Source organism: Physcomitrium patens, chromosome 8 (genome assembly GCF_059467195.1).
Source record: "Physcomitrium patens ecotype Gransden chromosome 8, ASM5946719v1, whole genome shotgun sequence".
Lineage (NCBI taxonomy): Eukaryota > Viridiplantae > Streptophyta > Bryopsida > Funariales > Funariaceae > Physcomitrium > Physcomitrium patens.
This window is the reverse complement of record NC_143417.1, coordinates 11,695,546-11,713,334: the sequence shown is the minus strand read 5'-3', so window position 1 is coordinate 11,713,334 and position 17,789 is coordinate 11,695,546. Positions and strand designations below refer to the sequence as shown.

Sequence of the window (17,789 nt, the reverse complement as noted above, 5' to 3'; positions counted from 1 at the left end):
AGCTCAAAACTGAACTTGTTAAATACAAATGTCGTTATAAGATGCTCAATACACAAGGGGGCATCAAACTACACAAGTGACGTCGCTTAGAAGACTGATGCATTAATATGCTCACAACTTCTCAGAAGTAAAATCAAACAATATGAAATCGCTCAGTTATCAATTGCTCTAGCAGAAGGAAGTAATAATGACCAAAGGGATTCTCGGACAGCAAAAAGTAATTTCTTGAGAACTGACTGCAATCCCAGATTCGAGACAATATTCTGACACACTTTAGTATCATCATCGCCAATCCACCTGGACGATGGGTACTCAACTAGAACTAAGAAAAAAGATACGAACTCATCTTCATATTGAATGGGCCAGTTTCTTCACAAAAGTTTCAGCAAGAGTAAACGTAGTTAATCACCGGGAAAACGAATCAATTAAGCTACCAGAAATGAAAGAGCTCGGGCATCCAAGCCTGGTCTCTTCGGATCTGGCTATTACCCGAGATCAGACTCTCTGGACTGAAACAATTCGGTGACATCACCGCCAACTCAAGGGCAGAAGACAAGACTACCACATGTCCAATTGCAAGTCCAGCTATTATGTTGAAATCATCCTCATGTCATCGATCCAAGACTCTCCCCATTGCGAGCTTTGGATACAACTGATATGAAAAGTCGTTGAGAAAGCAGATGTCTAAATTCCCTCAGATGTTTCTATGGTGTGAAGGTCATAACAGCACGGTTCACTAAGTGTGGTGCATGACATTGATCTCATCACAGGAAACATCAAGTTTAGATGTTATCAGAAGCTACTCATTGGATAGAATCCTGATAATCGTAGTTAAGGTGAACGCTTCCACCTGGTCAGACACTGCTTCAAAGCCAGGTAGAACAGAGGGATATCATCTGACCTTCAGAAACTTCCAGCGCTCTACGTGCTACCAAATTCAAGCACGAGTCACTCCAGTTAATCTATCCTCCACCTAAAATACTCAAACACGAATAGAATAAAATCCACATAAATCCTTCAGAGTACTATTCGTAGTTGTGGTAATTGCTGTCAGGCACCCGAATAAAAAATTTAGTTATCGCGATTTCCTTGTGAACTTCTCAACACATCCAACAGGCCAAGCTAACGAGACACGATATTGCTCAGACAAAGACTGTCGGAAAGGATGGGTTTCTTCATGGCTTCCTAGCAGTGACAAAAATCGAGATGGGATTGTCGAGTCCTCAACGCAGTGCCGCGCCGGGTTGTAGTTTCACTTTTCATAGGAAAGGAGAAACCTAAAAGAAAAAAAATAACAAACCAAACCAAATTCTAACACAATCAGTACGAGGGGATCCTCGTACTAGCAAGGTCATCGCAGACCATATCTCCACACGACCAAACCGACTCATCGATTTTTTTCAGCTGCAAATTTCTACTAGATATCACAAGAGAAAAGATCATGTTCACATGATCGCTGACTCTAGTCGTTGAAAAGGGGATAGATTTCATTTCTGACACTCACACATATTACCCTAACTAAGGGCATTCTCCAACAACCCGAGGCGTATGATCAAATCACCACGATTGCCCCTCTCATAAAACATTCAAAGGGGAATTTCACCGCTATCCGCAATAAATACCTTACTCTTGGGCGTTCCTCCTGAGGTGCCCTCAGCCTCCACTTTGTAAACAACATCGAGTCCGCTCAAGACCTTTCCGAAGACCACATGCCTGCCATCCAACCAGCTGGTCTTCACAGTACAAATGAAAAACTGGGAGCCATTGGTGTTGGGTCCGGCATTGGCCATGGACAAAATTCCGGGGCCGGTGTGCTTCAGTCTGAAGTTCTCGTCCGCGAACTTCTCCCCATAGATCGACTCTCCCCCACGGCCATTCCCGTGCGTGATATCACCGCCCTGGATCATAAAGCTAGGGATGATGCGATGGAAAACGCTGCCCTTGTAGTGCAGAGGCTTCCCACTCTTGCCATTCCCTTTCTCCCCCGTGCACAGCGCCCGGAAATTCTCCACCGTCTTAGGTGCAGCCTTCCCGAAGAGGCCGATCACCACTCGTCCCACCGGCTTGTTATCAATCTCCACATCAAAGTAGACCTTGCTTGTGACCTCGTCCAAAGCCTTCTCTCCTTTTCCTTGCACGCTCACGAACACGGCAAACAGCGCCAGCGCTGTCAAACACACAGCGAGGCTCCTCTTCGCCATCACGACAAACCCACAACCTCGAATTCAGAAGCACTGCGAACGTGATTTCCTCGATGACGAGCCTTATAGGGTTTCGCCCGTCATTGCCATTGCGCACAAAACCCTAAATCTCGGGTCAAAGTCGAAGTGGCTTTCGAAGACGAAAATTAGCCGTAATCAAGACTCCAAGCAGCGTGATTAGAGGTCATGAGTCGTATTTGACCACCTTCGAAGCTGTCCTCTCCGAGCTCTGGATAACTCTAAATAATTCTGCTAAATGTCGTCATTGGCGTAGTCGATTGGCTATGTATTTATCTATGCTCGAAAATGGACTAGTCAACATAAAAAGTAAAAATAGAGAACAACTTCTCTCTGTAAAAATGATGAGCTTTGGCAATGCTAAAATCATTCATCCATGTTGGCTTTAAACTGGTGGGGTAGTCTTTTATTTAGAATGATGGAGAGTGGTGAATAATTTAATTGAAAGTTTGTGATGTTATTCTAAAATATTTGAGTTATTTTTTTAAAAATATATATATATATATAATATTAAAGTTGCTTTTTTTACAAATCTAATAAATAAAATTATAAATAAATAAAAGTTTTTTTTATAATTTAATTTTTTATTTTTAAATAATATTATCTTTATTTTTATATAAATCAATAATATAATCAAAAATCTTTATTATGAATTAAAATTTTAACTAAAATAATATAAAAATACTTTACATGATAGTGTGAACTTTCTTAGGATCCATTATAAGACATCATTTAAAATGATGTATCTTAAGAAACCAACTTAAGTTGTATGAAATATATACTTTTTTAACTTGGCATATGGTCTTGCATCTTTAAGTTTTTGTTATATATGACAAACATAAAATTTATGTTTTTTATTTTTAATATTGATTAAAATATTGTCTAGATAATAAATGATAAAATCATCTAAAAATTCTTAGAAGATATTATTCATAAGGTATTGAAAAGCAAATAATGCATTTGTGAATCCATAAGGCATGACATTATATTCAAAATGTCCAAATTGAATTCAAAACATAATTTTTCATCCATCTCTTCATTTGATACATACCAAATTGTATACTCTACGCTGATCTATTTTAGTATAGATCTTTACTTGATTCAATTGATCAAAAAGACTTGATATTAAGGTACAAGATACATATTTTTGATGGTGATATTGCTGAACCCTCAATAATCTATACACATCTATAGTGATTTTTTTTTTTTTTTTTTTATATATATATATTAATAAGAAGGAAGTTTCTACTAGAGATTTTGAATGGCGAATGAAATTTTTAGCAAAGTTCTTATCAATGTACTCTTTGAATGCAACCAACTTGTTCTATAATAATATATAGATTAATCCAAATGGTGGTTGAGTTCCTTAAAGATCAATTGAACAATCATAAAGACGATGTTTTGGAAGAATATTTGCATTTTTTTTTCCAAAAACATCTTGATAATCTTAACATTGGCTTGAAATACCTCTTGAAATCTTTCTATAAAAACATAATAGGTTTGGTGTTAATAATAAAAGATGAATTTTTTTTTTCACAATATGCCTAAAAGCTTTTGTATCTATTAATAAGGATTTGGTTATATTGGAGTTATGACTTTCTACTTGAATAACAAAGTTGTAGATTATGCTACAAAAAAAATCAAGGTTACAAGAAATTTAATGTATTTGTGGATTATACCTCTCTAGTTTTGATAATTCTAAAATAATTGTATTGAAAGGAGATTTTATTATATTAAATATTACTAAGCTTTTATATCTATTCATTACTACATTTATAGGAATAGTTTCATGAATAACATCTCCAAAAGACAACTAATGACCATCTATGACTTCTATATGCATGGACTTAGTTTTCTTCACTAGAGATATTTCTTGTTTTTTTAATAAAGTCTTTGTTTATAAAACAATTTAAGGCTTCTAATCTATCAAGAAAAATATTTTACAATTTTTTGGTCTTAAAAAAACATCTATTATGAAGCAAGGTGAGAGATTTGAGGAAAGAATACGATCTTTATTAGGTATTATACAAAATTCTAGCTCCATAGTTTCTATTGTAGCTGAAAAAATTTAATTTTTAGAACATCATTTTTTTTAACAACCATACTACTTATTTTATAATTAAGTTGCTTCTTTAAACAATATTGAAGAGTGTATTTAGGTTCTTTATAAGATAAGCATAAACCTTCTTAACAATGTTGAATCTTTTTTTATTTAATGAAATTTTTTAAATATATGATATTAATTTGTATAGGTTCCAACTTTAACAAATAAGTTTTTGAAAACTTAAGAATTGTTATAATGAATTGACATATTTCTCTTTAATTGATTTTTTTATTCTTAGAGTTTTTTAAAAAATCAATTGTTACATACAATAGCTTGAAAAATAAATTATTTTAATGAATCTACTCTCAACATTGTCAATAATAAAGCTTTTACATTAAATTTTAAATCATAGTAAAATTGATTGATAAGGGATTTTTCATTCTAATCCATGTTGTAATAAAATTTTAAAATTTAGCAACGTATATAATAGTTGAATGTGATCTTTATTGTAAAGATAGAAGTTTAATCTCTACTATCCTTTATTGATCACTTTTTCTATATCTAGTCTTAAACACTTCCAAGAATGAATTTTAATAATAGAATACTTATGAATCTTTTTCTATCAAAGGTGCAAAGCAAGAAAAAACTTTTTTAGTTAGAAATGTGCTTATGAATCTAACTTGAGTAAATATTAAGGTATTAAAAAGAATATTACTTTAGATATAACTTAAGTTTTTATAAAAATCTTCAAAATTTTGATCTTCTTCCATTAAACTTCTCTAATGTACTTATCTTTGAGTCTTTTTTGTTTATAATAGAAAGACTTCTTGGATTCAATTGTGAGGTTGATCTACTTATTTTTCTTAACTACACAACTTCTTAGTATAGACCTTGAATCTTATAATTGACTTCTTCAATGGACATAAGGATGATACTTTTATGATTGACCTTAGAAATATGTAATATTTTCATTCTAAGAATGTTGAGAAGCTTATAAAGATCTACAATAATTGCAAATCTATTCTTACTTTTGTAAAGTGGAGAATTCGTAACCTCTCCTTCTATCTCTTCAAAACATAACAAACAAAGTATGGTATTTCACTTACTTCTAAAACAAAATAAAAACATTGAAATAGCATTCTTATCAAGTAATTAGGAGAATAAATTATAAAAATTAAAAACCTCAATATACTATTATATCACTCAATATATATATATTAAAAAATAATATAATATTTAAAATAGAATAACTATTATTAAAAACAAAAAGATTAGGGACACTTGAAATAAGACTAAGAACAAAAAAGACATTAGTGAAAGTGAAGAAGGCTTCACTCTTACTTCCATATGTACTATCTAATTATGAGCTATGTGACTATGTTTAATAAGACCTCCTACACGTGTCCAACTTATAAGATACATCTCAAACTTGTAAGACAAGTTTTCTACATATGTGCCACATGGCCAACTTATATCACAAATTACCAACATGTGTAACATGTGGCCAACTTGTTGATCAAGATTCCAACCTATTAATTAGCTACAAATACAAATAAAGTCAAATTTACATCTATAAAGCTTCTAAGAAGCTTTTCCATAAAATCTTATCAAATCTATCTTCATTTATCTTCTACCTAATATTTCTTATTTAAATAATTATATATGTTTTTAATAATGATTTATTTAAAATTAAAGCAATTTCATCCTTGAGTTATTAAATCAATAGTTTTAAGTGACATTAGTCTTTTTTATAAAGTTTGTTTAAATGAACTAATAGACCTTTATATTTTTGATTTTAAAAATCTTCTTCATAATGATTTTAAAGTATTTTATTTTAATAATAATATTCTTTATTATAGAAGAAATTTATATATTTCAAAAAATTTAATACAATTACATGTACTTCAATTATAATATGACATTTTGGATACAACAAAAAATTTGAATTAATTTCAAGAGATTTTTGGTAGTCTTAAATATAGAAATTTATCAAAGAATTTTTTCTATCTTAAGACACTTATTCTTTAGCAAAAACTCCATATCATTGATTTTGAAGATTTTTTAAATCTTTATTTAATTTAAATTAGTCTTAATTATTATTTTTAACAGAATTTATTGCAAATCTTTTAATTTCAAATTCCTAAGATTTTATTTTTGTATTGGTAGATTTTCTAATAAGAATAAAGCATTTCGTACCTTATACAAATTCATCAATAATAATAAAATAATAACTTAGGTATTTTATATATAATTTCTATTAGTATTGCAACTTTTTTAGTGATATTAAATCTAGTTATAGACTCAAGTTTTTGTGAAGATTTTGAAAGATATTTTTTAACATATTAAAGATTAAAAATTAGTTATGTTTAGTTTTTTAATCCTTAAACTAATTAAAAAATAAAACATGTGAATCAAGTTCTAAAAACATACTTGTGATTTATCATTAATTATCATTTAGACAATTGGATAATTTTTTTGTTATTAACAAAATATTTATATAATATTATGATATACCTTCTTTTAAAATAAGTACTATTTTTTATTTTTATAATCTATAATTTGATAATTTTGACTTTTTTAAAATTAAAAATTTAAGAACAAAAAATTTATCAAGTAGAATAGCAAAGCTTCACATAATAATAATGATGTAGGTAAAGAATGTCAAAGAATGATAAGAAGAAAATAATGATTTTCTTAAAAAATAATAAATTTTATTTAAATTCATTCATAAGATGTGATTAAATATTGTAATATTAAGACCAATTGACCTTGTAATAACTTGGATTGCTAGTAACTTAGCTTATTTGTTATTCATAAACAAACTAATCTAGTTGCATATTGATTACAATTATCATAGTCACTAAAGATTTATTATATATTCCATATATTTTTCAATAAACCTTATACAATAATCAATATATTAAAAAAAATATATTTATCACTACCTCTTTTTGAAATAAATAACTATCTAAAGTTTAAAGTAGAGATTGTTTTTAAATTTAAGACAATATCAAAATAAGTTTATAATATCTAATAAATTTTTGCAAACATAATATTAATGAATGTATATAAATGACATAGAAGAATCTTATAGATGAGTTAGAATTTTTTTTTGTTTTTTATTGATAATATCCATCAAAACCAAAGACCAACCTTTGACAATAAGATAGTATATATTAAGAAGAAAAAAATTCAAAGATTAGCTTTCATAATTCTTTTATAAACATTGAGAACCAATAATTAATGGATTTTTTTATTAAAATTTTAAAATTTTAAATTTATTATATTTTTTAATCTTTAAAATATTACAACTAAAATAAAGGTCTTGTAAATACATATTATTTCTTAAATAGATGGCAAGATATAGTAAATATGATATCATAATTTGAGTAGAAATTCTTGATGCTTAGTAATATTATTAGAGATTAGTAGTATACTTTAATAGAATAAAAAAATTATTATTTAAAAGTAATTAAGAAGATCTTATCAAATGACTTAACAAACTTTTTGTTTTAATATAAAATATTATACATGGTTCAAAGAATCTATCAACCACCTTTATATGAAAAAATATATTAGAATTTGTTTCCAATTCTATTCAAATATCTTAGACTTCATAAATTTATAATACAACTTAATTGCTCCTTACAAAACTTATTTCTTAAAATTAAGGATAATATAAAAAATATCTATATTAATTAAATAAATAAAAATAATTCAAATAAAAAAATATGTTAGATAGATCATATATTTTTTAAGAAATTTAGACATAAATTAGATATTTAGATTCTTATAAATATATTATATAGTTGTTAAAACTTATCTTATTAATTTTTTTATTTTTAAGAAGTTACATTAAAAAAAATCTACAACTTGATACTTGAGCCATAAGCCTCATGATCCTTATGAAGCTTCTACAAGATCATAATTGTTAGTATATATAGAAGTAAGATTAAAGCCCTCTTAATCTTATGAATATCTTTCTTTTATTTTATTTATTTTATAATTGGCAATAGAAATTCTAATTTTTTTTAATCTTAAAACTATCTCTTTTTTGTTTATTTTTCTATTTCAATGATATAAAAGTATCTTAACTTCTTCAAGTTTTGTATAGATTCATATTCTTGACACTTTATAAGTTGTAAGCCTATTATTTATTAAAATAAGTAAATAAAAGTGAAAGAAAAATAACTTATTTTATAAAGTATATTATCTTAGATAAGTTACTAATAGTTAAAGGGTTGGCTCTTCATATGTAAGAAGGCCAAGCAACAACATAGATGAATAAATAAAGGATCATAAGAGTATAGTAGATAAGATATTAATGGATAGTCTCAATAGTTTATTAGATGAATGTGTTTATCAAAAGATGGAAGATATCCATTAGAGCAACAACCACCACATATAAATAACAAGTAATGGAAGTGAGAGTTATCTTATTCCATACGCTTTTTGTGTGCAATCTTGTTGATGCTATGTGTTATGACTTCAAAATTCTTTTTTTTTAATAAGTTATAGGTCGACTCATCTTTAGTTGTGACTTTTGAAGTTCTTTGAAGTCTTTCTTATTATAAGGAGTAGATCTTACAATTATTATTAATATTAGAATTTGGTATCTTTTAACCTCACTTTTGTATCTAATTGTTGATGTAGTTTTTTTCTTCTTTATTATAAAGTACATTTATGGTCTTAAAAGTTGTAAGATACTTTAGATTGATGTTTTAAAATATAAATATAATATTTCTTTGCTCAATTACATTGTTAGTGTATTAGTATTATGATTTTATGTGCTAAACTTCTTAAAAGGTCTTCTTATAGTGATAAGAGTTGTTTGTGGAATTAAAAGTGTTTTGCAAGATTAAAGGTGATTAATAAGTAAAAAAACTTACATAAGAGATTTAAATAGAATTTAAGACTTATAAAAAGTCATATAAGTGAAGTTGAGAGTAATTAAAGAGTGAAATTATTAATTTACTCACAAAGAGGGCATTTTAGGTTTTTAAGGCAATAATACCTTATTATTGATTTTGAAAGGTCTATCTTCTATTTTTATTTTTTTTCTTTAATACACCTCTTCATTAGATATGGCTTCAAGTAAAGTTGAAGGCTTGAAAGTAATTGAGAAGTTTAGAGGTGACAACTTCTACCATTGAAAGAAAAAAATAAAACTTTATTTGCTTCATTGGACTTTTGATACATTGTTGAAAATTAAGAGCCTTTGAGCAATAATGCTCATGTAAAGATGAAGAAGGAATACAAGCATCTTCTAAAAAATACTTTTTAATTGATTGTAAAAAATCTTGATGAGGAAATTTTTTCATATATAATTATTTGCAATAGACAAATGAAAGCATAGAAGACTCTTTGCAACATCTATAAGAATAGAAACTTTTCTAACATTCTATAGATAAAAAAGAAGTTTTTAACAATAAAGATAGAAGAAGGAGATAACTTCATGGCTCATGTCAATAAGATAAAAAGCACTTATAAACCAATTAGCAGTAATTGACATATCAATTGATAATAAAAACATTGTATTAATATTTTTTACTAGCCTTTTGAAGTCCTATAACTACTTCATTATGGCATTAGAGTCTATCAATATGAAAGAATTTACCATGAATTATGAAATGTCAAGACTAATCTATGACGTGACCAAGAAGAAAGAAAAAAAGCTTTAAATTAATGATTTGGTTCTATTTTAAGATAAAAAAAAGGTAGTTATTTTTATCAATGCAATAATTTTAAAAGTAATTTAAAAAATTGCTATATTTATAGAAAAGCATATCATTTTGTAAAAAAATACTATAAAGCTAAGAAAATAAATATGAAAAATATAAATAATGTACATGATAACTTTGGTAGAGATGACTATATTTTTATGGCAAGTGAACAAGCCTCTATGGCTACCATGTTAGAGTGGATTATAAATTTGGATACTACTAAATACATGATATCATACAACTCTATATTTAACACTTTTGAAGTAATTTCACCAATAAAAGTTTGGTTGAGAGACAATGGCATAGTATAAGCCATTGGAATTGGCTCCAATGTAGTAGAGATTGTTGTAAAGGACCAAATAAAGAGGATGAGATTGAAAGAAGTGTTATACATACCAAAGATTTAAAATAAAAAAAAAAAAAAAAAAAAAAAAAAACTTTTTGGTGACTAAATTTATATCACATGGTTATAAGGTTTAATTTGACATAAATGGGGATTTTATGAAGACATTGGATAGACAAGATGTTGCTAAAGAATTTTAAAATAGCAACTTCTATTTCATTAATTGTAAGAAGATGAATAGAATTGAAGTTGTGGCATTTATTGAATTTTTACAAGATCAAGATAAGTTTGAAATTTTGCATTAATGACTTAATTATTTGAATGTTAAAAAAATGAAAGAATTTTAATTTATGATAAGTAGCTTGGATCTTGGTCACTTAAGCCACAATACCATGATACTTACTTATAAAGGTTGTATATAAAGCAAATAAAAAAAGAGCTTTATTTTTAAGTGGAATCATAATATATGCTAACAAATTATTATAGATTATATATTCTGATATTTATAGACCAATGAAAACATCATCAATTAGAAGATTAAGGCACTTTGTAATATTTATTGATGATTTTTCAAAAAAGGTGTGGATTTACATCTTTAAAGCAAAAAATTAGTATTTTTTAAGATTTAAAGAATTTAAGGCACTTATAGAAAAGTAATGTGAGTGCAAAATTAAAGTATTATATATGAATAATAGAAGTGAGCATATATCAAATCATTTTGATGGATTTTTGAAAATTCAAAATATTGTAAGACAAAAATCTACTTTTCATACTGTGCAACAAAATAAAATTGGTAAAAAAAAATAAACAATACTATTGTGGAAATTACAAGAAATATGCTTCATGTACAAAATCTTAAGCATGAGTATTAAGTAAAAACTATAGTAATTGCAATGTGTACAAAAATGGGTGCCTTATAAATGCACTCATATCAATGATTCCACAAGAATCTTAGAGTAGCAAGAAACCTTGTGTTTTATACATGAAGATTTTTAGATGCATTACTTAAAGAAAGATACCAAATTGTATGAGGTTTAAACTTGATGTAAAAGATACAAAATTTGTATTTGTTGGATATTATAAAGATATCAAGGTATATAGATTAATATGTTAAGACATCAAAAAGATCATCAAGAGTTATGATGTAGAATTTTTAAAGCATAAGAATGCTTGTGAGTAGTAGGAAATATATCCAAATAGAAGTAATGGTGTATTTGTGGATATATCTTTGATTTCAACAAAACAAGAAGAAAAAGAAGAAGATGACAATGAAGATGGTAGAAATAAAAATTAAAAGGAAGATCCAAAGAAGATAGATTAAAGTGTATTTATAATTTTTAGAACCAGCAATGAATACAATCAAGATATTGAAAATGATGATAATAAAGAGTATTAACCTTTGAATGTAAAGAGAAAAGCTTCAAGAGAGAAGAAGCTTATTTGTAAGTTGTAGAAATCTTTATATGGGTTCAAGCAATCACCAAGGATATTTGTAAAGAATCCAAAGCATCATTCAAGGACGAAGCATATTGACATTCAACATCACTTTATAAGAGAGAAGATTGAAATGAGAGTGATTGACATGAAGTATTGAGCAATAGAAGACATGTTGATTTATTGATAAAGACACTAGTCAAGGATAGACATCACATGTTGATAAAGACATTATCATTGAAAACTTTTAATTAATAGAAAAATGGAAGTATTAAAATAAGTAAGTAAAAGTAAAAATAAAATAAATTACTTTATAGAAGATATTATCTTAGATAAGTTCTTAATAGTCAAAAGGTTGGCTCTTGATATATAAAAAGACCAAGAGACAAGGTAGATGAACAAGTAAAAGATTTTAAGGATATATAGGATATATTAAAGGCATATCCTCATTGTAGATAAGATATCAATAGATAGTCTCAGTAGATTGTTAGATGAATGTATTCATCAAATGATGGAAGATATCTATTAGGATAGTAACCACCACCTATAAATAACTAGTAATGGAAGTGAGAGTTATCTTACTCCATATTCTTTTTGTATGCAACCTTACTGATATTATATATTATGACTTAAAAGTTTTTTTTCAATATCATCTACTAAAAATTTTAAATAAAAAAAAATATTAAAAAAAAATAACATATAAAATAAAAATATAAAAGATATAACATAATATAATAAATACCTATATAGAGAGGTGAATATTAATTATTGTTGTTGTAGTATAGTTGCATGAAGAGCCAATTGTTGTACTCCTTGTTCCACCTCTAACTTGCTTTATATACAACATTGATGTGTAAGGTAATATTGTCTTTTACATTGCCATGGACAATATGGTTACTTGATGAAGAAGGAAAAAAAAAAAAAAAAAAAAAAAAAAAAAAAATGTTCTTCCAATTCTTTGCTTCCAAAAATTTGAACTTATATTTCTATGCAACAATTCTACACCTGGAATATTGAGAGGCACAGCCAGAGGGTGGACAACAAAAGCCTTAGATAGCAATAGCTCAAGAGCTTAAATTGCTAGCATCTCTAAAGCTTTGACATAGTCCACAACTATCCAATATTCCATGGTAGACAAATATTCTACAACAATATATTTTGGTAGACAATATTAGACATTTTATTGTATTTATATTTCTATGTGTTGATTTCTAATCCAACTTAATGTATTCATATTTAATGAATTGACATGTAAATGTCTATGGTTTGAAATAGAAACATATAAATTAAAATTTATACATACCATAATTTCTTTTCTTTTTTTAGTTGGAATTACAAACATCAATTTCATAGAGTTGATATTAGTTGGACATATGACACGTACTAAAAATAAAACTAAAATAAAACAAAAACCCTCACTGTGCTTGTAGAACACCAGTTTTCTCTCCATGTAAAAGCCGGTGAATATCGGTGGTTGATTGCAACCTTTCTATGACTGTTTTCTGTTGATGAAATAATTCATGAGGACATATTGAAAACACAAGTAGACTGAAGAAAATAAATGGTCTGCTGCTTTACAGTACATCAAAAACAATTCTATGATGTAAAATAATCAGTACCTCAAATCAAAACTCAAATCAAAAGTCAATTTCATCCTTTAATAGCACTGAAATTAAAATTAGGCTTCTAAAATAATTGAAACGCATGTTTCAAGTATCCAACAAAGCTTAGCAAATGAAAACTTGCTAACTACCAACCTTTCAATTATACATACATCTCCTAATTTCAATATAGTTGATGCTGATATGAGTGTAAAGTTGAGTAGTTGGGCATATTGAGGTGTACATCAAAGTATCATGCTTTTGAACTGCATAAAAGTCAAACACAGAATAGAATTATTTCTGTAATTGACGATCAGTTCCCTCAAGAATGTGCGATCTGCATTATTTTTCTCCTTTGTGGAAGTTGTGCAATTGCTGTGGAATCTGTACAGCACACAGGTTTCGTAAACCCTCACCCACCTAACACCGTAACTGATGAGTCTGAGTAATGAATGTCAACAGTCTATTGCCAATAAAAATCTTCCGCACAGACTTTTGTACAGCAGAACTCTTTGAAACCGCCTACAGTTGCAGACTAGCACTGAAAAAAAAAGGCCTTAATCTAGAATATCCAATGTATGGAAACCTCGATCAGTTAAAGGTATGAAAAAGTGAACAGCCTTTCAACTTGGAAGGCAAGAGCGTAGATAATGGCTTTGCCTGCCTACCCGCAATTGCCGAGGTGGCTCATTGAAACTGAAAACAACAAGAACAACACGAAAGGTCGAGAAACTGACAGACTGGTGATCCATTCACAAAGGCGTAAGAACTTCTATTCAAGTAAACACCTGTTATTACAAACTCAAACGGCTGCTTGAGTTTACCTGGAAGCAACAGGCTTCATAAAAATCATCAAGGTCATGTTATCCTCGCGTATGTAGTCATTCGTCTGTCTGTCTGTCTCTCTATCTGCATCTGCTCACGTCTTCCGGCTACTTATTCAGACCTTCAACTTGGCATATACCACTGCCAAGCCAATCAGCCCCTTCCTCACCCATCGCTTCCCTCGGTGAGCACAGCGCACGTTGAAACCGCAACCGACATCAGCACCGTCCCTTCTAATTTCTGAAACATCATTCAACCTCCTAATCTAACTCTACGAGAATTCTAAGCTATGCCAGTCTCTGTGGGTCGACTTCTCTACAAGGTGCATGTTACCTGTTCGAATATGACAAAAAATAGACCGTAAATCACACAGGACAGGGAATTGATTCCGATCCTCCCAAGCGCTGTGGTAGACTGTTTCAATCTCATTTCTGATGAGAACGACGTCCACTGTTAGCAGCTTGAAAGCATCTAAGCTCCTGATATAGAGAAAGATGGAGATCTATCAGTTTGTATGGATAAGATTTCTAAAATGAGAGGCTCAATCACATGACAATCTCAGGTTTCAGGATGGAAGTTTTGATCTCCTTGTGCGGTAGCACTACTCCTCCGTTACTGAAGATCTCGTCTGAGACGCGGACATCTTCGCCCAACACAGTCATGTTCTCAATCCTTGCCCATTGTCCAATAGTACAATGCCATCCAATTATACTCCCAGAAATGCAAGCGTGCTTCTTCACTCGAACGCCCCGCATGATTGTGCAGCGGGAGAGACGCACGCCTGCTTCGATTGTGCATCCCTGTCCAATGGAGACGTCCGGTCCAATCAGGCATCCATCTCCGATTTTAGCGCTCTCGTCAACGATCACATTGCCCAAGAATGTGGATCCTGATGCCAGCCTCTCTGGATCCTTCTTCCGCAAAGACTCGAGGTACAATCGAAGACCGGTGTTGTAGTCCCTGGGTTGACCGATGTCCATCCAGAAGCCTGGCAAGACCATAGCGAACAAATTCTTCTCTGCTGCAATTTTGGGGAACACTTCCTTCTCGATGGATGTAGGCCGGAGCTCAATCCTGTTCAAAGTTTTTGGGCTAAGGAGATAGATTCCTGCATTGATCTTGTTGCCCACAAACTGCTGCGGCTTTTCCACAAACCTTTGCACGCAACCGTTCGATTCGTCCATGACCACCACTCCGTACTTGGAAGGTTCATCGACCTGAAAGAAAAATGCATCGTCAAGAAAGTGAGTAATTGACAAAACTGCAACATGTATCACCAGGAGGTAATCGACAAGAAAATTTCATTTAAAATCGAAGATATTATTAGATGCATCAGTTCTCAAGACACCAAGAGGAATCGACAAGTACTCATGTGACAGTCAGTCAAGACATTTAAAACGCGTCAAGCGATAACCACCGTGTCTTCATTATGTTCTGCAACGTATTTCCTCAGTAGTGCACAAATGCAGAATGACAAGTACAAACATCAAGTCGCGGATTGAGGAGTACCTTAGTGACCATTATGGTAGCCTCGCCACCGTGCTTCTTATGGAATTCTACCATTTGCCTTAGAGGGTACTCGCTGATAACATCAGAATTCAACACGAAGAATGCCTCACCAGAACCATCGTCAAGCTTGTTTCTCGCTAGGGCGAGAGGACCTGCTGTGCCCATGGGCTCGGTCTCCTGAGAGCAGGTAATTTTGATGCCAAGGCTCTTCTCAAAGTCTCTCAGAAAATTCATCATCACCTGTTGCAATGAAAGCGCAACTGAGTTACTTGACTCCAGCAAAGGGAATCGAAAAAGCATAGATTTTTTTTTTTTTTTTTTTTTTTTCCTTAAAACTCGACATCAACCGAGCATATAAGAGTGTCAATCAAACATGCTATTCTGCACTTCTAGTGCAATACTGTTGAGCGCCGCACATGAAATAGCTATACTCAACACTGATCGCGCGCTAACACAAATGGTTTCACATTCCCTACATCTAAATGATTGTACAATGCAGAGGAAGAGGCAGCACACACAATGCACGCGAACTCATCCTTCTTCTGTATGCACTAGAACTCACCACAACGTACAACAACATCGCAGAAAGCACTATTCTGCAAACATAGATATGAAAATCAATCTATTTAATAAATACCTCAGGCTGATAGTTGATAGCCAAGACGACTTCATCCACACCGACTGCTTTCAACGCTTCAATCTGCACCAGGAATTGTAGCGATATATCAGTACACAGATCACAAAGCAACTGCTATGTAAAACAGGCGCTTTAACAGAGACGACAGATTCTCCGTTACAGGCGATTCAGAGTTGTAAAAGCAGAGCTCTCCACTCCTCCCAACGAGAACAGAAATAATTTATCACTACGCTAAGCAGAAAACAGCCTCAGAAGAAGTTCATGCAGATCACTCTTCAGGCAAAAGGACAACATATCGTGTACACATGTCTCAAGACGAACATACAAAGGTGTAACAAATGCCTTTAAAAACACAACAGCTGCTATCATAGATCCACAACACACCAACATCCTCTCCTGTGGAGTTTCAATACCACATACGGCAATGATCGCAGCAATGATACCCAATGTCAGGGACTACGAAATGAGATACAAGTAACTAGTACCCTCCCATTGTTAAATGTGTTATCTCTAACAGAATGCATCTTCCGTGTGGATCCAAATTGGGCCCATACACTTTGTAATCCAAGTTGACTGCACGCATCTCGAGACTCTCACACAATGCCACAACAGCAACGAATTGTCACCTGGTGCAGAATCATAGGCTTGTTGGCGAAATCCACCAGGGGCTTGGGCACACTCAAAGTGAGCGGCCTCAGTCTGGTTCCGAATCCACCGACCAAAATCAATGCCTTCATGGTGCTGGGAAGGAAAGAACGACCCAAAAACAATAAAAAGCCCAACCGGAATTTAATCCGGACACCTCCTCCGCGACCACCCGCAAAAACTAACACTTCACAAACACACACTCTCCCAAATCCGCAAATGCAATGTCACTAACAGCTCGAGAAACCACCCCCAATTTCCCGAATCCTTCCCGAAAATTCGTAAGCTCACGACCGAACCCAACTCCCACAAAATCCTATTATCAGCGCACAGAATCGCTCAGCAACCCAACACCCCCCACCCGGATCAAAATCCTCCCCGGCTTCAAATGGTTCCAAACCCCAGATCTACACACAGAGCCACCACTGCAACGACCCGTCTCCACGCCTCAAATCACGAGAATGCGATTGAGCTAGCAGCGTGAGCGACGAACGAGAGATGGCGGCGTGATGGTGAGATGAGGCGGGTATGGGTTCCGAGGCGGTAGATGCAGGGCGATGCGATGCGATGAGAGGAGCGCAACAGGAAGGGGAGAAGTTGGAAACCCGGAGTCAAATCTGGTTGCGCAGGGCATGGCCTTATGAGGCAGAGACGATTGCCTCGCTCGCTCACTCAGCATTCCTCCACGTCTCGGCCTCCTCTCTCTCTCTCTCTCTCTCTCTCTCTCTCTCCCTCTGCATCTCGTTACAGCTAGGGGCCCCACCCACCTTTTGTGTTTTTCCATTTGCCTTCACCTTAATTTTTTTCCT

At 31.7% G+C, this 17,789-nt stretch overlaps 2 protein-coding genes across 2 annotated transcripts; both read right to left on the bottom strand.

Moving 5' to 3' along the window:
• Positions 1–1,469: 1,469 nt before the first annotated feature.
• On the bottom strand, positions 1,470–2,223 carry LOC112286032 (peptidyl-prolyl cis-trans isomerase CYP19-4). Its single transcript, XM_024527536.3, has one exon. The coding sequence runs from the start codon at positions 2,199–2,201 to the stop codon at positions 1,587–1,589; it is 615 nt and encodes a 204-aa protein (XP_024383304.1). The 5' UTR covers positions 2,202–2,223; the 3' UTR covers positions 1,470–1,586.
• An 11,888-nt stretch (positions 2,224–14,111) lies between these two features.
• LOC112285939 (mannose-1-phosphate guanylyltransferase 1) lies at positions 14,112–17,581 on the bottom strand. The gene is made up of 4 exons (XM_024527345.3): positions 16,962–17,581; positions 16,336–16,398; positions 15,699–15,938; positions 14,112–15,406 (listed from the first exon to the last, which is right to left on the bottom strand). Exons 1-4 carry the CDS (start codon positions 17,070–17,072, stop codon positions 14,735–14,737), a joined length of 1,086 nt encoding a protein of 361 aa, XP_024383113.1. The 5' UTR covers positions 17,073–17,581; the 3' UTR covers positions 14,112–14,734.
• Positions 17,582–17,789: the final 208 nt, after the last annotated feature.